The sequence below is a fragment of the Notamacropus eugenii genome, chromosome 1 (genome assembly GCF_028372415.1).
Source record: "Notamacropus eugenii isolate mMacEug1 chromosome 1, mMacEug1.pri_v2, whole genome shotgun sequence".
Taxonomy (NCBI): domain Eukaryota; kingdom Metazoa; phylum Chordata; class Mammalia; order Diprotodontia; family Macropodidae; genus Notamacropus; species Notamacropus eugenii.
In genome coordinates, this window is record NC_092872.1 from 259,820,609 (window position 1) to 259,847,403 (window position 26,795).

The 26,795-nt window shown below is 44.5% G+C and overlaps 1 protein-coding gene across 2 annotated transcripts in view; it reads right to left on the reverse strand.

Annotated features, from left to right (window-relative positions):
• The window catches only part of HK1 (hexokinase 1), a 131,098-nt gene that overhangs the window by 69,160 nt on the left and 35,143 nt on the right, over nucleotides 1–26,795 (reverse strand). Inside the window, exon 1 of one of the 2 annotated variants that reach the window (XM_072628757.1) lies at nucleotides 18,401–18,634. The exons of the other annotated variant lie outside the window; for it this stretch is intronic. Within the exon in view, the coding sequence (XP_072484858.1) occupies nucleotides 18,401–18,463 (63 nt within the window). The 5' untranslated portion in view covers nucleotides 18,464–18,634. Of the gene's footprint in view, nucleotides 1–18,400; nucleotides 18,635–26,795 lie in introns of those variants that run through there. 2 annotated transcript variants of the gene reach the window in all.

The following is a 26,795-nucleotide window of genomic DNA, read 5'->3' on the forward strand; positions in this document are numbered from 1 at the left end:
AGCTTGCCCCAAAGTGGCCCAAGCATCTAGAGCCATGGTCCAGCTTCCTGAAGCTAGTACAGCAATACCAGGAGATAGATCCTGGCACTTTTCTCCCTGTGGGAGGAGGAAGGACCATGGAAAATCCCCATCCTGGCCACCCCCACCCTGAGCTTGTGGCCAATGATCTTTGGGCCTGTGATCGCTGGGTCCCCTCTAACCAAGCCAGCCTTGTTACTGAGGGGTCTAACTTGGAAAGAAATTCACAAGGAAGGATCCAGGGCTCCTTTGGGGGCCAGGTTCAGAAAAGCCTCCTTGCTTCAGGGGAGGGAAGGAGCTGTAAGGGTCACCAGCAAGGAGCCCAGAGGCTCCTGGCTGAGAATACCCTGGAACCTAGCCTCTGCCTGAAGATCTTTGATGATGACAAACCCTCAGCCTCCTGACACGCAGCTGTCTCACTTTTAACAATAAATCCTGAATTGTTTCTTTCATAAGCTAGACTTAAATTTGCCTCTCTCCACTTCCCACATATTGCTCCTGGGATCCAAACCTAATGTATCCCTCCTCCATAAACCTGGTGCCTCCAAATACTTGAAGGCAGTTGTCATGCTCCCCACTCTCCAGTCCCTACCCAGCAAACTGACTCCTCTTCTCCCCAGTAAACATCCCTGAGGCTCTTCAGTGGCTCCTTGGAGGGAGCCTCCCTTTCTTAGGCACTGCTGGCTTAACCCTGGATCACACCACCTCATTACCTACTGCCCTGCCTCCAAGGACCACAATTCAAGAGCAGCCTACTTTACTAGGATCTTAAAAAAAATTAAGAAAACTAGTAAACATTATCGTCCCATTTTGCAGAAAAGTAAACTGAGACCTGGAGGAAATCTGAAAAGTTTCTTTTTAAAGCACATTGAGTGGACCTCCTGTGAAGAACGTGTGGAAAGACAGAGAAACAGGGCTTCAATTCATCTCACTGGGGAGGCGGGACAACATTCCCACCAAGGAGTTCCTGGATCCCTTTGAGTATTGAACAACCCTTGAAATGGGAACAGCAAACTCCATTTCTTCCATTAATAATAGCAAAAAAGTACTACACAGATACTACCTCAGCTATGTCCTATGAGCAGCATCATACCCATTATACAGAGGAGAGACCCTGAGGGGTGGCGAGAGCAAGTAGGTATTTGAAAAAAGATTTATATGAATCCAACTGTGACTCAGGAGTAGAGGACAGACAGACAGAGCTGGAAGAGAACTCGGAGGTCACTGCATCCAATATCATCATTTTACAGATGAGGAAACTGAGGCACAAAGCAGTGACTTGCTCAAGGTCACACAAGCACTAAGGGGCAGGAGGGGGTTTTGAACCCAGGTCTTCTTGTCTTTTTGAGTCCAGAGGTCTTTCCCACCAGGATATTAGAATGACTCAGCCGAACCCCAGGTCTGAGCTACCTAGAGGGATGGCCTGGGAACACAGCCTCCGTCCTTATTAGATGAACAGAGGGTTAGGGCTTCCTGCTTCCCATGCCCACAGCATCCGGAGATGCTTTGCCCTCTGGCAAGGTCCAGGCCAGTCACAAGCTGTTGGCTCAGCTCACTCCCCTCTTTCATGTCTTCCAGGGGAGGAAGGGCAGGCCTGATCCATTTTTTAAGGCCCTGGCCCCCAACTAGAACCTCTGCTACAGCCTCCAACTGGCCTGGCTCCCTTCTCCCTAACCAAGGGCCTGACCCCATTTCCTGCTTAAAACACAAGCTCCTTCCTCTCCCTGCTCCCATCTCTGCTCAGAATAACAGAAGGGGTCTTTGCCAGGGAAGAGGAGGCCCTTGGGGGTATGAGGTGTCACTTAGTTTTTATTAATTATTTCATTTTCTCTTCTTAAAATTTTTGTTACAAGGAGTAACTTGACAGATGGGGAGGGAGAGGGGCATGCTTAGAAACAAAGGTGATTTTAAAAACAAAAGAGATCAACAAGGTGATTTTTTTCTTTTTAAGAACAGCAGAGAGACCCTGACTAAAGGCTGCCAATTCTCTGAGAGTGTGATAGGCTGGCACAAAAAAAAAAAAGGCTCCCTAAATCCAAATCTAAATCTAACTGCATTCATACGATTCTTGGCACAGAGGAGAGGGTCACGTTCAGAAATAAGCAACTTTGGAGATTCCCCCAGTCAAAATGGAGACCTGGAGAAAGTAGAATGATTAGCCTAAGCAGCAGAGTCAGGATTTACACTCAGATACCATGGTCCCTCCACTTGGGGACTCTGCCTCATTGGTGATTCAAGTTTCTCCTCAAAAGCCCCATGATCTGCCCTTTTCCACACATCCATTTCCACAGCTGCACCTGCAACTTCCCACACTTCCTGAAATATCTTCCCTCTCATGCAGGAAGGGCCAGCTCACCACCTTCCAAAGCTGGCCCTTGACTCACCTTCCCCGGGCCATCATCTTCCATAGTAGGCCCCATCTGACTCTGCTTACTCCTCGCCTCGGCATCCCCCCTGCATTAGATTCTCCCGTCAGGCTAAGTTATTCTGTCCTCATGGACATGGGCTGTAGAAGAGCATCTGCTAGAGGTCCCCTGCAGGTGTTCTGGGCCCCCAGCTCATGCCTCAGCTACTTCTGTCCATCCAGTATGGGGCCACGCAATGCTTGAACAGGGTGCATGAGCAGAAAAGCCGCGAAAGTCTTTGGTGACTTCCCACAGGGCGGGCTTATCAGAAGGGCTTGTTCCTTCAGATAAGACCTGAAGCCTCCTCACCCTGCCCTGCACTGACTGGCTCCCAGGGCCTCTCAATGAGCTGTCTTCCTTCATGGCAGCCCTGTTTCCTAGCATTAAAAGAACCATAAGCCAGCCAATCCAAACCCAGCCTCCCCCATCTTACAGATGAGCAAATTGGGTGAGATGATTCCAGGTGCATCCTGGCTTTCCAGATAACAGAATCTCAGGAATCATCTGTATCCCACAGCTGAGACAAAAAGGGTTCCAATTCCCCAACACTGACACTGACTTTCTAGCATGTGATCTGGGGCCAACTGGGGTTGGATCAAAGGAGCTAAAATCCTTTCCAGCTTTCAGTCCTATGATGGTGAGGTGTTCCTGGGCACTTATTGGAAAACCCAGGATTCTTAATCCTCCACCACCTCAAGAAATATGGAATTACCAATCAATCAATAAACCAGCATTTACTAGACATGGACTTAGTGCCAGGCACTAGCACTGGTGATACAAAGACAAAAGTCAACAAGCACTGCCCTCATAGAACTTAAATTCTATCCAGGTAGATGACGTGTACATGGATAGGTATATGTAACAGTTTCAATATCACTCTACTAACACTTTCTAAGCCTCAGTCTCTTCATCTATAAAATGAAAATAAAAATGCCCACAGTACTTATCTCACAGAGTTTCAAGGAGGCTCGTGTGAGATAATGGAAGTAAAGTGCTTTGTAAACTTCAAAGCACTAGGGGTTGGGAGGAAGAGACATCTGGACAAAATGGAACCCAAGAACTTAAGAATGATGGCCTCTGTGGTCCCTGTCTAAGAACTGCTGGCTTTTCTCCCTTCATTACAATGAATAGCAATGGGAGAAGTCACCAACAGAAGAATTTAGGCCTGATATCAGGAAAAACTTCCTATTATTTTGAACAGTCCCAAAGTGGAATGAATGGACTGGCTGAAGACATGGTGGGTTCCTTAGAGGTCTTCAAGAAGAGACTGGAAGACCACTTCTGGGGGTGTTACGGTGGGGATTCCTTGCTAGCATGGGTTGGATTGACCAATGACATCCCTTGCAGTTCTCAGATTCTGCAATTCACTCTTTTCTTGTCACATACATCTTATCAGTACCATCAGCCTTTCCTCAGATAATACTTTTACCCTTCCTCCATGGTTTCTTAGGCTTTTCTGCAAAGCCCAGGCTTGGGGCTGGGAAACCCTCTGAGTTAATTCAAGTTTCAAGTCCAAGACCTTGCAGCCCAGGTTACCCTGACCTCTCAGTGGCCTTGACCCCAGGTGGCAGCAGCCTCCCACTGTTGGGGTCCTTGCCCAGGGCCTAGGACAAAGCTGTTACATTGAACCAGCTAAAAATACAGGCAGCTACTGATCGCTCGGGTGAATAGCGATGGAATGTAGTATGGCAGGACAAACAGGAGCCCTGGGATATGAAGGGCACCCAGGCAACCACTGAAGCAACTCCCATGCCTCCTGCAGGCTCAGTGAGGGAAAGGGGGGATTGGGCAGAAGGGAAAGCTTTACCTTTATCGTAGGATTTACTGTAGCATTGACATGCACAATGTGACCTTGGACAGGTCACGTCAAGCCTTCTGTGTTTTTCCATTGGAAAAAACAAGGATAACAGATATTCTGCCTGATTTGAGCCCTTTAATTGATCCAATAGGGTACAGTGGAAAGAGAACTGAATTTAGTGTCAGAGGAAGCAGGTTCTATTACTACCTCCCGGTCACTTACTATGTGAGCCTGTCATCTGTAAAATGAGGGCGTTAGACTGGGCAGCCTTGAAGGTCCCTTTGAGATCTAAAACTAAAATTCTACAACCCTACTATGTGCTGGGCATTGTATTGGGCACTGGAAAGGTAAAGACAAAAATGAAACTCTTCCTGCCCTCAAAGACCTTACATCCTCATAGAAGAGGCAGTGAAACAATACACACAAATATAACTATGTACTCTGTAAGCATATAAGCCTTCAAGAGGAAGGCATTCCAGAAATCCGTTCAGCCAGAAGCCGTAGGACCTCTTGTCATAGCCCAGCTTAGCTCAGGGTAACAGTGGAGCATCTGGAAGGGACCACAGAGGTCATCCAATCTAACCCCACACTCATTTTACAGATGAGGAAACAGTCACTGAAGGCAAGTGATTTGCCCATGATAATAATGACACTATTTGTTTCTATAGCACTTTTCCTTTTGCAAAGCCATGAAGTGAGGGAGGAACAAGCATTTATTAAGTGCCTACTGTGTGCCAGGCACTGGGGTAATCGCCTTATAACTATTATGACATTTGATCCTCATGATATTAGAGAACAATGGATCTGGAGTCAGAGGACCTCAGTTCATACTCTGCCAACTTGATCCCTGGGTAACGTTGGTTTCTTCAGCTCTCTGGTGCTCAGCTCATCGACTAGACCTCTGAGGCCCCTTTCCAGCCCCGATGATCTATGATTATGGCTGCCATAACAATTGGGTGAGGCAAAGTGCTAGAATGGGGTAAAGAGCACTGGATTTCAAGTCAGAGGACCTGCCTCTCCACATGATTCTGGCACTGACTGCCTCATCTGATCTTGGGCAACCCATTACCTCTGTTGGCTACAGTTTCTTCCATGCTAGGTTGTTTAAACAACCACTTTATGGCTGGTTAAAAAATATAACTATCACTTCCCTTACTTCCTCCCTCCTTAACAACAGAACTTCTCTTATAATAAGTTATAGTTCAACAAAATAAGCCATCAGATCTGGGCCTCAGTTTTCTCATTTGTAAAATGAGAGGGTTGAACTCGATATTAAAGGTCTCTTCCTGATCTAAATTCTATGATCTCAAGTATTACTATCCCCAAACTTAGGTGTAAGAAAGATTTTGTTGAGTTGCTCAAGGCAACAGAGCTTTGATTCAAGCCTAGGAGTCCTAACTCCCAAGGTCAATGCTCAAGGTCACCTTCAGTTCTAAATCTATGAGCCAGTATCCCATGCCAATCTCAAACAGACCCAGGTTTCCTAACTTCAAATTTGGCACTCTTTCCATTCCAACCTATTGAGCCATTACACTGCCACTGAGGCTTTTCTATGCATATGCTCCATCTTTATGGGGTCCCTATGGGGAGGTCTTACTTCCCAGTCTCTGCACTCCTTCATTCCCTCTCCCAAATGGGCACCCATGAATCCAATCTCCCTTCAGGCTTGTCCCAGGCAAAGACACAACCAGCCTTATCTGTGGACAGCCAAAAGGTCTTTAACAAATGTCCTACCTGTAGTCCTCTCTACACTGGCACAACAGTGGCTTTCTTTCCAACATCTAGATTTTTCTGTTTGTTTGTTTCAGATTAAATATTTTTAAAGCACCTGGTATGTGCTAAGCATTTTACATTATCTCTTTCAATCCTCACAACAACCCTGGGAAGGAGGTAGATAGTATTACTGTCATCCTCGTTTGATGGGAAAGTTGAGGCAAACAGCAGTGAAATGTCTTGCCCAGGGTCACACAGAGAGATCTGAATTCAAGTCTTCAGGCTCTAGCCACAGAGCCACCTGGCTGCCTCCAGATCAGCTCCCACACCTGGCAGTATTCCCCAGTGGACATGCTCACTCTTTTCCCCAATACCTCCCACAATGGACACAATGAATTGCAACTATGGAAATGGACAAGTAGGTGAATGAATGAAGAGTGAGCTCCACTGTTACTGAGGACTTTAAACACAGGGTACTCCCGGAATCTTTGCTTGCCCTGAGATGCTGTGGCACAGTGGAAAAGAGACCTGAAGTCAGAAAGACTCGACACTTGCCAGCTGTGTGACCCTGGAAAAGTCACATTATCTCCCGGTGTCTGTTTCCTCATCTATCAAGTGGGGATAATAACACCTGTAACACCTAACCATAGAGGCAGCTTGTATAGTGGGAAAAGTATTGAAGTAGAATGAGAGAGTCTGAGTTCAAAACTAGCCTCGGTCTCCTCGTACTCCCTAATGTGACCATGGACAATTTTTTGCATCCCTGGGTCTGCTTCCTCAACTGTAAAAATTCGACTGGATAGTTTCTAAAGGCCCTTCCTGTTCCAAGTCAATGATCCAAAGATCTTTGAAGTGGAGACCTTAGTTCAGTCCCTGGTTTCTGACTGGTCCTCCTTAACTTCCTTCTGTAGAGACATGTGTGCATGTATATATGTATATATTAATTGTACAAAGTTGTTTACATGATGTCTTTCCCCATTAAACTGTGAACTCCTGGAAGACAAAGACCACTTTTTGCCTCTCTCTGCATGCCCAGTGGTTAGCTCACTGCCTGACACATAGTAGGCTTAATTATGTGGGAATATAGTCAGGTGACAACCTCTCAGTGCTCAGAGCAACTCTGTAAGCAACTGATAGCTAATACATATCTCTCTAGTTCCCCAAATTGATAAAATCTCATCTGGACTCAAAATTAAATTACCATTTGAAGCCCCACATCATAAAGTTGATATGAGATAAAATATGTAAGAGTACCTGGCAAATCTTAAAATGCTATATAAATGTCAATCATTATTGGCCCTGCACTATTTACTCATATCATCAGTGACTCAGATAAAGGCAGAGATGGCATGTTTATCAATGCCACAGATGACAAAAAGTAGGGAGAGACTGTTAACCCAACAGAGGCAAGATATAAAAAGAACTTGGAGGGCTGGAACACTGGGCCAAACAGAGTCAGAAAAAGCCTACCAGGGATAAATGGAAAGTCTTACACTTGGGCTAAAAAAAATCAGCTTCACAAGTACAAGTGGGGGAGGCAGGATTGGCCAACAGCTCTGGGTGAGTCAATAATGAGGTGTGTGGATGAGGCACACACAGCATCTTGGATTGAGGCTGATCTTACCAATGATCTCAGTCCTGATCCTGCCATACCTGAAGTAGTGGGGAACCACATTTTGGGAAGATTTAGGATAAGTTAAAAGAGTGTCCTGGAGAAGCCCATCATGATGATGAAAGGCCTAGATAGAGTTCATGTCAGCTGAGGATGCCTTGGCCTGGAGGAGACTTAGGGCAAAGGAACAGATATCATCCACATCTTTAAGTATTTTAAAGGAAGAGGATTTGTCTCCTCCACTAGAATGTGAGTTCCTTGAAGACAGGAATAATGTTTTTGCCCTTTTTTGTGTCCCCAGTGCAACTCAGGGTATCACGGTGCCTGGCACATAATAGGAGCTTAATAAATGCTTGTTTTTTCTAAGATCATCAAGCTCATTATTTCCTACAGCATAGTGGTATTCCACCACAACCACATACCACAACTTGTTCAGTCATTCCCCAACTGATGGGCATGCCCAAATTTCCAGTTCTTTGCCACCACAAAGAGAGCTGTTATAAATATTTTAGAACATATATTTAAAGGGAATACAAGCTGTACACATAACGGATTTGCAGTTTCATGTGCAATCATCTTTTTTTAAATTGTACTATGTTATGGAAATGCTTGTTTTATTCCATAAATTAAAAATAAAATAAATTTTTAAAAGTAAAAAAAAATATTTGATTGATTGATTTTCCTTAGTAACTACCTAATGGAGTTGTCAAGGGGGTCAGTTGCATAACATCTATAAAATATTTTGCAAACCTTTAAGAGCTAAACAGGGTATCCCAAAAGACTTAGTGCAGCTGAAAACTATTAAAATTTAAAGCTTTAAAACTACACTAAGATTTTGGGGACACCCTGTATAAATGGCAACAATCCATAAATCTTAATGGGCTGGCCTGGGGGCTTGCCCTACTTTCCCCCTTTATAATATTATTTCTAAGCAAAAAGTACTGAAGGCTGGATATGTAAACAGACTTCTAGAAAACCATTCATTTCAGTCTGATACTCTGGTCTCTAAGGAGTTCAAAGTACTTTCTATATTAGTTTTTCATGCACAAAGGTATGGGTTGTTGTTTGCTTTTTTTTAATTTTAAAAATTCCTCTGATGACAACAGCCTAAGCCCATCCCTTTGAGCAAAGAAAGCTATTACTCTTTCTTATTTTGTCAATGGAGCAGTTTAGTGAGGGAGTGGTGGAGTGTCTTACCCAAAGTCAGTCAATAAACAGGGGCCATGGATCCTGAGTGGTGGAGTTTTACCCAAAGTTAGTCAATAAATTGGGGCCATATGATCCTGTGAGAGTCCAAGGTGCTGGCAATCCAAACTGATATGGAGCCAGGAAAAAAGGCCTAGCTTTTGCATGGCAATGACAAGTATTTAAAATCACAGAATCTAAGAACTTGGATCAGGGAGTTCCTTTTTGGTGTTCTGGGCCCCTCTGGCAGTCAAGTGAAGCTGATGGGCCCCTTCCCAGAAGAATGTTATCAAATGCATAAAAATAAAATACATAGGAGTACAAAGGAAACCGATTATAGTGAAATAGTTATGAAAATATTTATTAAAAGTTCCCCACCCCACCCCCAAATTAAGAACTTTTCCCTTAAAGATGCCCAAGTCCAGTCATTTCTCAAGAACTCTGAGCCTCATCAAGGTTAAATATTCTGAGCCAGTGTCACACTGACCATTCATGACTTGGAATGCAGAATGTCTTTTGCTCATTCAAGGGCCTAGGGAAATAACAATGTGGGTGTGTACACTTCCTCCACGGTTAGGGAGACAGATTCTATTTTCAAGGGTTGTACTGCACATTTCATGTTTTAGCTCTGCCTGCCTCCGGATTTAGTCATCCACTCCTTACCCAGAAAACAGACATGCCTGGAAGCCACAAAAGAAGGGCCAGCCTAGGGCAAGAAATATAGAGACAAGGACTTGTGATAGGAAGTCAATAGGTCCTCATCCTTGTTTTCATTCCCTAAAAAGTTTAATGTACGTCTACCAAATAAAACTAAGAGGTTTTTTTAAAAGACTTTTTTTTTAATCCATAAAGCTGGGATTATATAAATATTTCATTAGCAGCAGTCAATGAAGTTGGTGTTTCTCATAATAGACCCTGTCAACTTAATGCAGTCATACTTTCCAAAACAGCTCTACCTGATAAGGCGAATTAGGTCCTGGGCTAATTTTATACCAAGCTCCGTGTCAAAACATGAATGAACACACGTAAGGAGAGAGTACAAAGGACTGACTTACAGTCACTTACAAACTTAACTTCCTAGTGCTTCAATGACAGAAAATGATGAAGGTTAGACCAGATGACCATTGTGGCTAGGTCCCTGCCAACTCTAAATCATAAGACCCTATCTATGAAAAGAGAATATTCTCAAAATTATTGATGAGTCAGTTCCTGGAGTGGGAGAAGGGGAATGGAGATTTCCAAGCACAGGTTCTGTTACCAGTGGAAAATAAAACAGTCAAAAAGCAACAAAATAATGATGCTACCAAATTCCTCTCCAATTTCAGAATGTAATTTGAACAAGCAATGAGTTACTATACTTTCAAGTTCCTTCAGTAAATTTTCATCTACCTTAAAAAAAGATAAGAAAACCCACAGATTCTGGGACTTGATTCAACACACGTTTACTAAATTCCTACTATGAATTAGACACTATGTTAGGCAATAGGACTTAAGAAAATTTTAAAGCCCTCTGCATGAACTAAATCAATGTAGCTGGAATAAAAAGAAACTATGGAGTGGGAAAAAAAATCTTTGCATCAAACATCTCTTATAAAAGTCTGATATGTGAGACATAAGAAACTGACACGAGGGTCATTCCCCAACAAATAAATGACCAAAGGCAAAGAAAAAAAAAATACTCCCTGCCCTTAAGAAATTTAATTCCACAAGAATAGAACACAGGCTGTCATTACTAGAAAATTACCTAGAGAAAGGTCATCTTGCCTGTCTAGGCCTTCATTTCTTTTAGCCACAAGATGGAAAGAGTAAGTTTCCCATTCTGCCTCCTTCAGAGATGTTGAGGATGAAAAATGTGGTTCTCAAAATATGTTCCTGATTTTCTGAACACAGGTAATATCAGGGAAAACCTGATCAATTCAAAAGGTTTTTTTGTTTTTATGTGGCATTTTGGTTAATGGTTTATAAAAGACTATTTTTATGTTGGTTATCAATCAACCAAAATGGGTCCTAGAAGGAAGAGAAATTAAAATGTTTTAGGAAAGTGAGATTTTAGTTCCAGTTTTTATTCCAAAAGCTCATTCTTCTTTAAAAATTAGAAATGAGATAGATTCCTATGGTACTTTTTAAAGTTTGCAAAAGTACTTTACATACACTGCTCCTCCTCTTCAACACTTGAGGTCAAGGAATCACCCAGGAGCATAGTTATGTGAAGCCCCGATATGTAAAGTGATTTTCCCAGAGTCACCCTGAAATTAAGTGGCAGACTCAAAACTAATCTAGATTTTTCTGACTGCTTCCCAATGCTATTTCCACACACTTCAGTCTCTCTAAAATGTGGGACAGAATTAAGGAAAAGGAAGGGGGGAGTAGACATTAGCTCATCAAGACCTACCCTCTCATTTTATGGATAACTTAAACTGTCTAGTTTTTTGCTCAACCCCTCACCCCTTCACATTCCGATACTGAGATTAGCACAAAAAACAAAATGAGTCAGAGAATTTGCCCAAGGTCTTACAGCTAGTTGGTGGTAGGGAACAGGATGAGAAGTCCCCTGACTCCCATCCAGGGTCCTCTCTGAGACCCTCTAAATGGCAAGTAGTGGAAAGTGTTAAATTGGCCATTAGAGGACCTGGGTTCAAATCCCAGCTCTGCCACTTAATGTCTAGAGCAAGATGCTTCCCCTTCTGGGCCTGTTTCCTCATATGTAAAATGAGAGGTTGACTTAGTCACTGGGTCACAGAGCTAGCATTTATATAGAACTCTATGGCTTATCTCATTTGAACCTCATTTGATGTGTGCCCTGTGTCTCTCCAAGAAGAATAGAAACTTCACCTTCTTTATATAGCATCTTCTACTGACACTCAAAGAGGGCCCTCAATCAATGAAGAATGGCTGATTCAAGCACCTGCTGTGAAGTGTTCCTGAAATATTTAGCAGCTAGGGTTTGTCTGACTCTAAGGGTCTGCTTAGTTCTCCCTAAGCTCCCCATCTTACAAGCTCTTGAAAAGAAGTGAAACATTTCTCAAAACAGTGACTTACTCTGAATTTGGGCCAGCTGTCTCATAGCTGGAGACAGTTAAAACTGACATAGTTGGGAGATAACTGAAATTGACATAGCTATCTCATGGCTAGAGAGTTGAAACTGACCAATCTGGGAGACAGTTGAAGATGACATGACTGTATCATCACTAGAGAGAAATGAAACTAACATAACTGAGAGAGCTGAAACTGACATAGCTGTCTGATGGCTAGAGAGTTGAAATTGACATAACTAGCTCATGGTTGGAGACAGTTGAAACTAACACACCATTAGGCTTCCTGGACTTCTATGAATCCAGTATGTTTATTCTTCTGCAACTAATTCTCACACACATTCTCCAAAGCTTCCCTCCCTGTCTTTCAAGGAGTCTGGGCACCCCTGGCTAATTGGTATTTTATCAGATAAGGATCCCACAGAGTGGGCACCCACTGAGATAATATCAGAAATGTTTGCCTTTGTCTCCTCTTGTTTGGGGAAGAGGCCCAGGTCAGTGCCTAGCCATTCAACACCTCTCGTTTCCTTCAGTCACATGGGAGGACTAGATAGATATGCAAATTCTGTTTAGGTGTAAGTCTGACTGCTGTACCCTCTCCCACACTTTCTGGGTCTATATTTGGATTTTTCTTTGGACATTTTTCAATTTTCAAACAGATTCATTTTAACCTCATTCAAACTCAGGTTTTATGTCTATAAAATGGAGGGAAGACTATCTGCAGTACTAACCTTCCAGGATTCTTGTGAAGATCAAACTATAGAAAATAATAATAGCTAACATTTATATAGGGTTTGCAGGGCATTTTTCAAGTTATTTCGTTTTATCTTCACAATAACCTCAGGAGGGGAGTACTATAATTATACCCATTTTACACACAAGGAAACTTGAGGATGAGAAGTTAAGTGACATGCCCAGGATCGTATCAAGAGGCTGAATTCAACCTTAGGGCTTCTGACTTCCAAGGCCAGCACTTCCTACACTGCAAACCTTAAAACTCTACATAAAGGGCAGTGATTATTGAATATGAGAAGCAGTATGGTTCATAAAATATGCAACGTATTTTGAAATCTTGAAAGAGCGCTATATGAATGAGAGTTCAGAGGAGTAGAGCTGAAAAGGAAGGCAGCACTGGGTCTGGAGAACCTGGGTTCAATTCCTGTCCCTGATTTTTTGCCAAATGTGTACTTTACAAGAAGACAACAGTTGCTGGAAGGGATCCATCCAGTCCAAATCTTCTATTTTATAGGGGAGGCAGTATTCCAGCCAAGGTCCTCTGAATTTTAACTGTACCGTTCCATAACTTGATGAATCAGAGAGAAAAAATATGGAACAAAATAATGTGTAACTCTAGACTAGTATTTAGTTCTGGAGAAATTGGGGGGGGGGGGGTTAAAGGTAAAGATAAATCCTTGAGAAAGGCCACCCCTAGGCTCCTTGGGACCCAACCACCACAGTCAGCTGCAGCAGCCTGACACACATCACTTCCTTTCTAGAGAACCCATCCAATTTGGAGCTGTGACCCTCCATATCTGAACAGATATACTCAGTCCACCTTCCATGCAAATATTCACAATCTCATCATGTTTGTGGAACAAAGGAAGAGGGCATTTATTATCTATATGTAGATCTATGTGTCTTAGGTAACTGAAGCCCAGAATGGGGATGTGCATCTTTGGATAAAGTTTTCTAACTAATCTTACCTGAGATATCACTTATTAAGTTTCTGTCATCAATCAAGTCACACCTCAGTTTGTTAATCTGTAAAATGGGGATAATGATAGTAGGGGGCTCAATGAGAGAAAAAACAGAAGGAAATAAAGTCTCCATTTCTAGCTATTGTGTTTTGGGGGTTTGTTTTTGGTTTGCCTTTTTAAGTTAGCAAGGAAGAAAACATAGTCCTTGAAAAGCCAACTTCTTATCTTCCTGGATAAACTTTCTCTAAGCAAACACAATAGTACATAAGCTCCTGCTTAAAGAGAGGTTAAGTTTGGTGAATCACAGAAGGGACCTCAAAGGTTACGTGATCCAAACTCATCATTTTACAGCCGAGGAATCTGAGTCCTGGAGAGAGAAAACTTATTTGTTCCAAGGCGCAAAGTGAATAAATGTCAGAACTAGGGCCTTTTCTGCACCACCATGATATTCTGTCCGGTTTATTCTCTCAGGGTCTCCTTCAGGGCAAATGATAACTTATATTTCACAATAATATACTCTCGTTTCTCTAAGGCTTTAAAGTTTCCAGGGCACTTGCCTCACAACGTCAGGAAGGCAGTGTGACTCAGTGGAAATGAAGGTTTTGTTTGGAGTCAGGTTGACCTGGATGACCTTGGGCATGTGATTCCAGTTTTCCAGGCCTCAGTTTTCCTCAACTATACCCTAATGTCCCTTTCTAGCTCTGGATCTAATGTTAGGTAGGTAGAGCATGATTATCCCCATTTTGCAGAAGAAGAAACTGAGGCTGAATGATTTGGTCACAGGGATACAAAGCTCTTTTCTCCCTGTGTGAGGCAGGTAGGGCAAATATTTTCCCTGCGTTACAGAAGAGCAAATTTAACCTGGGTCACAGAGCTAGTCAGTATATTAGAAATAGCAGTTGTACCCAAGTTCCCTGATCCCAAAGAGAAAGAGCTAGTGAGAAGATGACCAGTAAATGCTTTTAAAAATCACAAACAGAAACTCAATTTAAAGTATCCAGAGTCTTGAAGCAAAAATGACTGGTGGGCATCCTGAGCCCTAGTGGATATTAATTGACCTTTCCCTTGCCAATTTGGCTTCACTTTATAGGATCATAGATTTAGGGCCTTAAAGATCATCTAATTCAATCCTTTCATTTTATAGATGAGAAAAACGGGGCCCAGAAATAACTTGTCCAAGGTCAAACAGGTGGCAGGGCTGAGACTTAGGCCCAGATCCTTTGGATTTTAAATCTGTCCCTTGTTCGACACTCTTCTAAGCCTCAGTTATCTGCTCCAAAGGACTATAGAAACAAGTCCTCATCATGATGACAATAGCCTTACATACCTAATGCTCTACTAAGTACCAATGGGAGACAGTGGGTTCCCATCTCAGAACTTACTATCTCTGTGACTCTGGGCAAGAGGCTTAACCTCTTTGCCTCACTTTCCTCATCTGTAAAATGCTGATAATAATAATAATAATAATATCTAGCATTTATATAGTACTTACTACATGCAGGGACTGTGCTAATGGCTTTACAATTAATGTCATTTGTTCCTCATAATCTGTTTTACAGATGAGATAAGTGAGATAAAGAGACTTGCCCAGGGTCAAACTGCTAGTATCTACAGCAGGATTTGAACTCAGGTCTTCCTGACTCCTTTGAAAATCGCTTATGAAAAATCAAATGAGCTAAGGCACTATAGCCAGTCTTCACTAATATTATTATCAGAGACCACCTCCATTTCCTTCAAAGGAGGCAAGTGTGAGAGATACATGTTCCCCTTTCCCAGGCCAGCAGTGACCCTTCTTAATTTATTTATAAAATGGGAGGGGTCCTAGGTAGTTTCTAAGATCCCTTGTTAAGTAGGAGTGCTCAGCACATAGTAGGGACTTAATAAAAGTTTATTGACTATATTTTTTAAAAGGAGCCTCCTCTGTAAGCCCCACCAGGGAATAGTAAGGAGGTGAGAGTAAGACTAGATTATGTGTAGTGCCAGGAGCCCCTGAAAGGGAGAGGTATTTACCAAGTAATAATATTAGCTCCCACGTACGTAGTACTTCAATGTTTGCAAAGCACTTTACGTACATTGTCTCACTTAGGACAACTGATCAAGGTCATCAGGACAACCAAGTACCATGAGGCCAGGCCTAGACAGGAAGCTGACAATACACAGAGAGAGAGAGAGAGAGAGAGAGAGAGAGAGAGAGAGAGAGAGAGAGAGAGAGAGAGAGAGAGAGTGTGTGTGTGTGTGTGTGTGTGTGTGTGGTTTCTTCTTGGGCCACACCCAGTTTAAGCTTTTAAAAAGCATTCTCTCTCCTCTCTCTATTCCTCTTTCTCTCTTTCTCTCCTCTCTCGTTCCCTTCCTCCCCTCAAAAAAATCCTACCTGCCCCCCAAAAAAGGCTTAACCTCTGGGAAATGATTCACAGAATTCTCCAGCCTGAAAGAGGCCTTACAAATACCTGGCTTAGTAGCAGGACCCCACCTAAAGCATCCCACAGAGAAGAGGAGTCATCATGCTTTGAAAATCCCTCCCCCCCTATCCCATGTCACTCAGACCCCTGGGACAGGACAGAAGCCTGGGACACTGGAATCCCACTGAGAAAGAGAGAGGGCAGACACCATGAATGAAAACATGCCCAGAGGGAAAGCCATCATTCTCTGCAGCCCCCTCTTCAAAGGGATGAGGAAACTGAGGCCTAATTCACTTCCTCTGAGCCGCAAAGTTAGGAGGAGATGAGTCTTTGGTTTTGTGGTTCTATGACTCTCCCCCTGTTTACACTACCCCCAGGATCTGAGATACTATATATGGTCATTGTCAACTCTATAAGACACTATGTAAGACTTGAATCCTATCTTGGAGACAAGTGACTATGGTTCCCTTCCTCTGATGATCAAGTCAACTGAAATAACGTGTAAATGCTTTGCAAGCCTTAAAAAAAGTCTGATCATGGGTTCTTAACCCCTTTTTAGGTCATGAACCTATCTGGAATCTGGTGTTGCCTTTGGGCCCTTTCTCAAAATAATGTTTTTAAATAATTGAAGGAAATACTAAATGAGAAATCAAAATAAAGTTTCCCCCATCCAAGCTCATAGACCCTCTAAAATCTAACCAAGGACCCTTGGATTGTTAAAATTAACAGCCTCAGCCCCATTTCCTCCATTTTAAAATGGAAGTTATCCTAACTTCCCAAAGATGAGAAAGCCCGATAAGGAACCAGGTGTCTACATACTGTAAATGTGATTTGGCTAGCTAGCACTTGGCAGCCCATAAAAGGTGCTCGGTGATCCTCAGACCTTGTCATTTCTAAAGCAAGAATAAAGAAGCAGTTCACCCAAGCTTTCTCAACCACTAATCACTGGGGAAACATGATAACCTGTTCTCAGGGCTAAATATGTCTCAGTGCTGGGGAAGAGAGTTAAGGAAAGAAGACTTAAACCTTCCTAATTCTGCTGCTTGCAGATTCCATCCAGGGCAATAGGTCACCATTTCAGCCTTCTTTTCATTCAGTTATCTACCGTACTCTTCAAAAGGCTACTTTGGCCCTCACTTCTCATTCCACAGGTCAGATCCTCCCTGTAACAGCCCAAGAGCTGAGTCGGAGTATTCAGCCCTGGTACTGTCACATTCTAGCTGAGTGTGACCTTGGCCATGGGATGCCATCTTTCTGGGTGGGCTGTCCCCAATGCCCTGCAAGGTTTGTTTTCCACTCCTGTATACATATCTACTCTTTTACCAGAATCTTATGCAAGAAAAGAGGAATGGAGCAATATACAAGGACAACTTCCACTGGAAGAAAAAAAAAAGACAGTGAGTCCTCAGAAGACCTCACCCCTGTGGTCACCTAAAGCTAGGGCTCCCTCATCACAAGGCTTGGAGCCCACATGCAGAAGCCCAGAGCCCTGCTCTGATCTGTGGGGTGCTTTGGGCACACATTTTGTTTCAACCAGACATTGCAAATGTTAGTCTGGTAGGAGCAGATCATATTGCACCGTGCTGGAAAGGCCCAGCATCATCACATAAGTTTGTGTGGGGATCCTTAATACAGACACAAATAGTCACAGTCACACATATGGTGAACCCCACCACTAAGGCTCCAAAGGCATCCTAAAGCAACCCATATACACTGTATGTATATGTATGTCTATGCAGATACAGAAATACAGGGGCATATTAGTCCTAAATACGGCTGAAATGACCAAAGGATCTTATTTTATTCCCATGATTTGGGGAAAATTACAACTCCGTCTTTCTGGAGTTGGGAAATCCAGTCAGATCAGAAGCTGGGAAAGAAGGGACAAGTGAGCCAATGGTGTTCTTCTCACCCTGCCCCCACCCCCAAATTACGGGATCCTGGGGAATGCCTGTAGCTGGCTCCCCCCTCCATCTTAATTAACAAGCTATCCCAGCTAAGAGCAGATGAGAAAAAATAGGCGAGTGGGCCCCAGTGGCCCCCAGTTAAGAAACTACTAGATTGGGTTTTTCTTCCTCCACCCTCTAAAGGCTTTTCCGAATCCGAGCCTTCACTCACCCCCCACCCCCCATGCTGGGTACAAAGCCTATGGCCCGGAGGGAGCTAATTCCGAGGACGGTAACAGAGGCCTTGGGGATGGAAAATCTTGCTTCTACAGTATGGGGCTGCTTGGGGGTAAAAGGGACATCTCCATCCTGTTTTCAAGGACACTGCAGTAAGCCGATGGGTCTCAGGGGCTGTCTGGCCAAGCAGAGACCACCCCGTGCTCAGGTTAGAACCTGGGAGCAGGGGAGGGCTCCCCGGGAAGGCGGGGGGGGGGGGGGGTTGGAGGGGGATCCGGGATTCCATGCGGCAGCAGCTGCTTTCCGAGGAAATGCGCGCAGCTCCAGCTGCAGACGCTGGCCTCCCGGGAGGATGGAGCTGGGAGGGAGAAAAGCCTTGCGGGGAGGCAGAACTGTGCACCCCCGGACCGGCACCCACCTTCTTGATCCGGTCATCCTTTAATTCGGTAAAGTAATAGGCGAGCAGCTGCGCGGCTATCATGGTGCCGGCGAAGGCGAGCCCTAGCCCTGGGGCCCCTGACTGCGCTGCGCTCCACTGAGACTCCCGAACTGGCCTGGGGTCCTCCCTCCGCGTCTGTGCCGGGCCTGGGGACGCCGCTCCTTCCTCCTCCCTCGCAGATGGAGAAGACGCGGACGCTTCTCCCTCCTTCTCTCCTCCTCCTCCTCCTCCTCCAGGGGAGGGTGACAGCGCTAAGCCGGCCCACCTCCTGCTCTCCCATTGGCTGCCGGCTCCCGGCTCTGCTGCAGCGCGGTGGCCGGGCGGGGCACCCGGGCCGGGACTAGGGCGGCATCCCGGTCTGGCTGCTGGAAGGGCAGAGCCAGCGCGGGACTCGGGGCGGAGCGGCGGGGCGGGTGGACATCCCCCCCATCCCCCCGCCAGTCCAGCATCCCGGCATGGGCACGTCGCCCACGTACCTCAAGGAAGGCCTGCTTGAGTGGGGTTAGTGGGGGTGGAGAGGGGACGATGGGGTCGGGAGCCCCACCCGCCTTCCTGCCCCAATCCCTGGTTGCTGCGGCTCTAGGTGAAGGGATGGTTGGAGATGACGGCTGGACAAAAGAGCGCCGTCCAGCTTCGAACCTTCCTCCTCCCTCCTGCCCCCAGAGGTTCTGCCTCTGGGTAATGACGGGGTTCCCTCCAGCCCTGACGTTCCCTAAGCGGCGTTCTCGAGTTCTATGTCTGACATTCCATGATGCCCTGTTGCAACGTTCCTGCAAGAACATTCTATGATGCTCTGCTGCAACGTTCCATGGCCTGGTATATCTTCGTGCACGATCATTCTGATACTATCAGCCCCCTTTCACGCACTCGCATTCTAGGTTTTGTGTCCCTCGTTCTAAGTACAATACTTCGAGGCCAGTTCCAAGTCTCGGAGTCTATGGTCTCGCTGCCCTCCTCGGATAAATTGTTCTCCAAGATCCGTCCCAGCTCCCACCGTCGGATGGTGAGGATGGAAGATGGATGGGGAGGGAGAGGGGGTCACACAACCTCAAGGAATTCCACAGGCAAGCCCCAGACTTAAGGGCCTTGGGTTGGGGCGCCTGGATACGGAGGGCGCGGGCTTGAGCAGCAAGCAAGCGGCCTCTCCATCTCCGATGGTGGCAATAAACCCAGCAAAGCATCAATCGTGGTAGCCATTCCCCCTCGCGGTGGCAGGAAGGCGCCGGGCTGCCTTGAAAGTCAGGGGAGGGGGGAGGGGAGAGGGGGAGCAGGCACCGCCCCGCCTCAAACACGTCACGATCCAGGGCGGGGGGGGGGGGGGTGGGGAAGAGGGGGGAGGGAAACAGCTAGACTAGTACACCTCAAGAAGTGGCTGATGTAGCCGCCCCGCCCCGTCCAGGAGGGCGGATTTGCAGCACTAGGCTAGGGCCAGGCCGGGGAGCTCCATCGCCCTGGAAGCATAAGCTTCCAAATTCCCCTTCTCCCAGCCTTCGCACCGCTTCCCTCTGACCCTCAGACAGCACTTGGTGTTTACACCTCTCTGTCAAGCTCTCGCATTTGATCCCAGACAGTGGGAGCTGGAAAAAAAAAAAAAAAACAACCTAAAACCGTCACCAACCCTGCCCGGTGGGGCATTTTACTGAGACCTAGAGAAAGGGGGAGACACTCAGGCTCTTTGGTGGTGAATTTTTTAATCCTTGAAACCTCATGGGATAAGAATAAATCAGACTTCCAAACTTCTAACGTTAAGCATTTTGCAAAGCCTATAAGCACTCCCTAAAAATCTGACCTGATATTTCCTCATTCCTCTGCCCACAGAATGTCAGCCTTGAGAGTGAATGTACTTCGGGATCATCTGAGTCCACGTTACAGAGGAAGAAACTGACTGAAAGGGGCGAGGAGGGGGGACGGGTGAAGGACTTGACCAAGGTCACCTAGGTAGTACGGGCAGATCTTGGATTCTAATAGAGGTCCTAGGACTCCAAAAGCAGTGCCCTTCTCCTGCTATAGATGTGAGAGCTGCCCAGCCACAGACACTGGTCATACACAAACACAAGCCATCTAAACCTCCAAGCCTCTAGGGCTCATTGGATGCTGGGTTTAATCACAGAGTCGGAAGATGTCAGCGGCCTCAAGGGCCCTCAGAGATGACTGAATTCGATAATCGCTAAAGTCCTGATGTTCTAGCTCTAAATCCTAGGGAAAAAGGGAATAATTTAATCCCATCATTTTACAAAGACAGAAAGATTCAGAGAGGAGAGACAATGAATTCATTCTCAACTCCTTGGCTTTAGTGATAGGAGAGACCTTGGCACTCATTTGCCCAGTGTTTAGAAGTTAGAAAGCATTCCCCTCGCAGTGACACCATTTCTCCATTTTCTCAGGTGTGGTATATGGGAGTCCTTTTGGATGCTTCCCTCTCCCTCACCCCACAAATCCAGTCTGTGGCTAAGTCTTGTCATTTCCACCTCCTCCTCCTTTCTGGTGGTTGACATTCCTCTCTGTTGACACCCACCACCGCCTTAGACCTTGGATCTATCACCTTTTGCCTCTTCAATCCTTCCTCCAACAGAGCTGCCTAAGGGATTTTCCAGATGTGCAGATGGTTCCCCTCCAGAAGCAAAAGTAAAATCCTATTTGACTTGAAATTTCTACATAACGAGGCTCCAACTTCTCTTTTCCCTACCCATTGGACATTATTTCCTTTCCTGCATTCTAGAATCTAATAGGGGTGAGAAACCTGCAGGCCTTGAGGAATCCAGTCAAAGGGCCACACTTGAGGACCTAGAGGGTTACATGTGGCTTTGAGGCCACAGGTTCCCCACCCCTGGACCCAACCGGCCTTCTCTCTCACGAGGCTCTCCATCACTCATCTCATGCCTCTCAACCAAAAGGCACCGCCTCCCCTCTGCCTTCACTTCCTAAGACCTAGCTCAAACTCCACTTTCTACACAAAACCTTTACTAATCTCCAGCCCCTCTTGCCAACCACTGGTACACTTCCTCACTCATTACCTTCTAGTCATTATCTGTCTATTTATCTATGTATAAGTTATCTCCACATAGAATGTAATCCTGAGAGCAAGGATGGTATCCTTATTTATACTCATATCCTCAGGACCTGATTAAGAAAGAGACAACTGGATAACACAATGAATAGAGCACTGAACCTGAAATAAGACGACCTAAATTCAACCTGCCTCAAACACAACCTGTGTGATCTTGGGCAAGTCACTTAACCTCTGTCTGACTCAGTTTCCTCAACTGGGAGCCAATAATAGCACCCACCTTTCAGGATTGTTATGAAGATAAAATATGATGTTTGTAAAATGTTTTGCAAACTTTGAAGTTATGTGTAAATGCTAATATTAATAAATGCTTATGGGTTGATTGATCCTAGGGGAGGTGAGTCCAAAATGAGGCCCAAGAAAAATTACTTGAGATTTTTTTTTCTAACTAGACCTGTAATATTATTGGTATAGGGAATTCTGGGTGAGGAAATGTTACTGATGCAGATGGGTACTGGACATGAACCCAAGACTGCCTCTTTATATACTATGCCATAGTGCCCCTGAAGAAAGTCAGAGGAACATAGAATTAGAGCTAGAAGTGTCCTCTAGTTTAATAGATCATTTTATAAAAAAAGGAAATTAAGGTCCAGAGGTTAGGTGACTTGCTAAAGGTCACACAGGTAACAAGTGAAAGAGTAAGAATTTGAATCCGGGCCTATAGTCACCACCTATCACTCTTCCAGTGTAGGACACTGAGGGGCTGCGTATAAAATTAGTTACTTGTTGTCATATTCTCTTACAAATTACACCCTCTACAACCTTGAGGTTTAGGGAGTGATTGGGGCCTCCACTTAAGGAGGGTGCTCAGCTCAGGATGTATCATTTCTTACCAGGCTACTCTTCTGTGGGACCTCTCTGACCTTCCCTAGATGCCCCTACCTCCCTTTCAGCTTCCTTTTGTGTGTTCTCTCCCCTTCTCCCTCGCATGTAAGCTCCTAAGGACAGGGACTGTCTTTTTTTTGTATTTTTGTATTTGTATAAAAATAACAACAATAATACTTTATTATTATTATAATAATTATTACTAATAACCTTAAGATTTGCAAAGTGTTTTATATAGGTTATCTCTTCTGATCCCCACAACAACCCTGTGAAATACTTGTTATTATCTATTATTCCCATTTTACAGATGAGGAAACTGAACCTGGGAAAGGGTCACATAGCTAATAGGGATCTGAAGTAGAATTTGAACTCCAATCTTTCTGACTCCAAGTCCAGCACTCTACCCATTTCAATAGCTGTGATTCACTCAAGCAAGCCAATAATGGAAGAAGGAAAGAGCTCATAATGAGAGAAGGCAGTTTTAATGTCATGAAAAAACCCACTGGCCTGGAGCACAAGGGACCCAGGCTTAGTCCTGTTTGTCTTTGCCTCTTGGTGCTCTTAGAGACATCAAAGGTAAATAATGCCAGAATTTTAACGTTGGAGTGGTAAGCACCCTGAAATGTGAAGTCATAGGATCTGAATTCAAATTCTAACTGTGTTACCACCCTTTGAAACCCTCAGCGTCAGTTTCCTCATCTGTAAAATGTGAGGATAGGTCTCGATGACCTCTAAGGTCTCTCCCCATTCTAGATCCATGAACTTGTAAACAACCCTTTGGCTTCCTAACATTAGGCAAAAGACAATCTGCCTGGACTTCAGTTTCCCCATTTGTAAGGTGGCAGGTTTAGATCAGATAATCTCCAAATTCTCACCTGGTTCCAATACGTCTGCAATCTGTGACCTCTAAAATAAGGATATTCCCAAACAAACTCCTCTTAACCAAATGGTGTCAAAACTAGTGCTGAAATAGACCTCTACAGATGATTACACTTAGATGGATCCACAGTCTCATTGGCCTCAGGGAACCTAGGAAGAAGATAGCAATCCCTCCCATGCCTTCTCCATCTTGATCCTGCTTCAGAGTAGGAATATCAGGCCACTGGACCCAGATGGCTCAGAAGAAAGTGAAGTTGGTGACCTTGCACAGCCCTCCCTCACTCAAATCAAAATCAACTGCAAGTCATGTCATCATCTAGATGTCATGATCCTCTTCCAGAACAAAGGACAAATACAACCTGTGAGTGAATAGCACCTCCTTTCCTCCTCCTCCTGTCCTCTGGTGTTCTACCTAGGAGAAGGTACACTCCATGCCCAAAAGCTGCCTTTATTCCTCTAGGTTTACTGGCTACATTTCTTGCTCAAAGATCAAGCCTTAAACCTAACTCACTGGAGCTCATAGACTGGACAACAAATCCTCGCCCATGGAGTGATTGTAATTACTAAATAGCAATTGTTTCTCTTTTACCCAGGAACCCTGAGGGTCTTCCCCTACAAGTTTGATTTTTATTTTTTGATTAAAGGGGCCATCTCTTGAGTAACTACTTATAGAAGCCTGTTCATTGAATGGGTGTATCTCACTCAAAGTGAGAATGTGATTAGACCTTAGCCTGAAAGTTCCAGGGTCTCACATTGCATCCTGGGCCATCTCCAGTCATCCTGATGAATAGCAGGCCACTGAACCCAGATGGCTCTGGAGGAGAAGTGAGGCTGGTGACCTGCACAGCCCTACCTCACTTAAATCAAAGTCAACTGCAAGTCATGTCATCATCTTGATGTCGTGGTCCTCTTTGAGAATGAAGGACAAACACAACAGCAACAACAACTCCTGAGTGGGTCAGTGAATAAAGTACCAAGCCTGGAATTAGGAAGACCTGAGTTCAAATACAGCCTCAGACAACTAGCTGGGTGACCCTGGGCAAGTCACTTAACCCTGTTTGCCTCAGTTTCCTCATCTGTAAATGAGCTGGAGGAGGATATGGCAAATCCCTTCAATATCTTTGCTAAGAAAATTCCAAATGGGGTCATGAAAAATTCAGCACAACTGAAAAATGCCTGAACACACACAGACACACACACACACACGCAGACACACACACACACATATATACTTGTGTGATCTTTCTCCACCTCTTATAAGCCATAGCTTCTTCAGAGAGGATCCACCTAGCATACTAGAGACCTCCCTTTTTTAGTATTTTGTGGACCCCAGGGGAACCCTTGAGCATCTTCTTTGTCATCTCTCACTCTTACCAATTATCTAGTACCTTTTCTCATTATACAAGTCCTGGTAAGCATCTTTAGGCCATTCCTCATGTGCAACTCATTATTGGCATGATGTCCTGGCACCTGACCCACTATGCAACTTGTCATCACCCTTTGAATTGTCTGCAATTTTGATTTTTCTGTGGTGTTCCAATATACATGACCATCTCAGAAAGAATACTGGTGTTAAGAAGACAGGATTTAGCAGAAATCAGCTAAAGGCATTGTGTGTTTTCCTAAAGGTAATCTCAGTCCAGTTTCATCCTCATGTTCAGCTCTGGACTCAGTTCACTGGTATCTGCAGCACTTGCAGGGCTTCTGACTCAACTTCATGCTATGAGTAGCTAGTATATAACCTTTATCCACTTTGTTTTTCCAGTGTAGATGAGGCCATGAAAGTCACATTTCCTATGAATGAGATCTTGCCAAGTTGGGGGTGAGGCTTGAGGATGGGAAGAACCAAGAACAACCTCCTAGCCTAAGTCAACACCTTCAGTTACATGTCCATAAACATCACCTTCATGCTAGCAATCCATTAATCAGGGAGAGACAATCCATTGGTAAGCAACAAGATTACATTTGTAGTATGGCGTTTGCCAGAAGATCAGGGAACAATCAGATAAAAGTTTAAGAGCAACTTTCTCAGACTCTTGCTAACAGATTGTACTAAAATCACAAGTCATAACCCCAATTCCAACTCTCTTTAATCCTCCATATCATCACTTACAAAGACTCATCAATTTTACCTACAAGATGTTTCTTCTCTCTATCTCATCCTCTCCATTCCCATTGCCTTTCCTTATGCCTTCCTCCCCTCCAGCCCCCCCAGCCCAGGACTAGAATAAAGTCCTTCACCTCTTGAAATCGCTGGCTTCCCTCAAGGCCTAGCTCATGTACCACCACGACATAGAGGAAGTCTTTCCTAATCCCTTCCCTCCCAAATATCAGTGCTCCTTCTGGACTTCAAATGGTTTTGAAATGGTTAATATGCTTATCTGTTTCCAAATTGTATCACCACTCTCTCACTCAACAAACTCTTTGAAGGTAGGGACTCTTTCTGAGTGTGTATCCTCAGGACCTTCCCAGTCCTTTTCTTTCCCTGTACCCTGTGGCTCTCTGTAGAACCTTCCCATGTGCTCTATTCAATGTGAAATGAAATATATTCTAGAATTTACCATGAATCTGTGCATCAGAAACAAGGTAGATTAATTTTAAGGGCAGCTAGGTGGTGCAGTGAATAGAGCACCAGTGCAGGGGTCAGCAGGACCTGAGTTCAAATCACCTCAGACACTTGACACTCACTAGCTGTGTGGCCTTGGGCAAGTCATTTAACCCCAATTGCCTCATCTTGGGTCATCTCCAGTCATCCTGATGAATATCTGGTCACTGGAATCAAATGGCTCTGGAGGAGAAGTGAGGCTGGTGACCTGCACAGCCCTCCCTCACTCCAAACAAACTCAAGTACAAGTCATGTCATTACTTCTCTGACGGCATGGTCTTCTTCAGGCAATGAAGGACAAACACACAGATTAATTTCAATAGTATTCCATAGTTATTTACCAAATATTCCCTGTACATCTTGACAAGCTTCTCGTGTCCACTAAAGGATGCGTAACTCAGTTTGGCAATTCTTGCAGTAGACAGTAAATACTTGTTGGATTTGATTGGAAATCCCATTTCCCCCAACCTCCAATTCAAACCTTATCTCTCATTGGGCCATTTTGACTGTTTGGACCACCTCCCCATCATGCCATCCATGCTCATTCTCTGTTTTCTCATATTTACCCATTTTTTCCTCTCATCTGTGTTCACCCAAATCTTCACTATCCTTTAAAGTATATCTCCAGGTCCAGCTTGCCCTGTGAAATCCTCCCCTGACCACTCCAACCTATATTGATTTTCTCAGCTTCTAGAGGCATTATATGTAATGTGACAATTAATTATAATTATACTCTTTTCTGTCATCAAGTTAGTCTTATTTCTTCAACTTGAAAGAAGCTCCTAGGGGCCTAGGAGGGCCTATATTGAAGAGATAAGATCATGTCTTGTACTTAGATATAATAACAACTATTTCTATATTGCTTTAAGGCTTACCAAACAACGTCTTCTTCACTGGGAGGTAATGCAAGTTTTGTTAACCCCGTTTTGCAGATGAGAAGACCACTGCTCACAGTGGAACTTGCCCATTTAGTGAGCATCAGAACTAGAATTTGAACC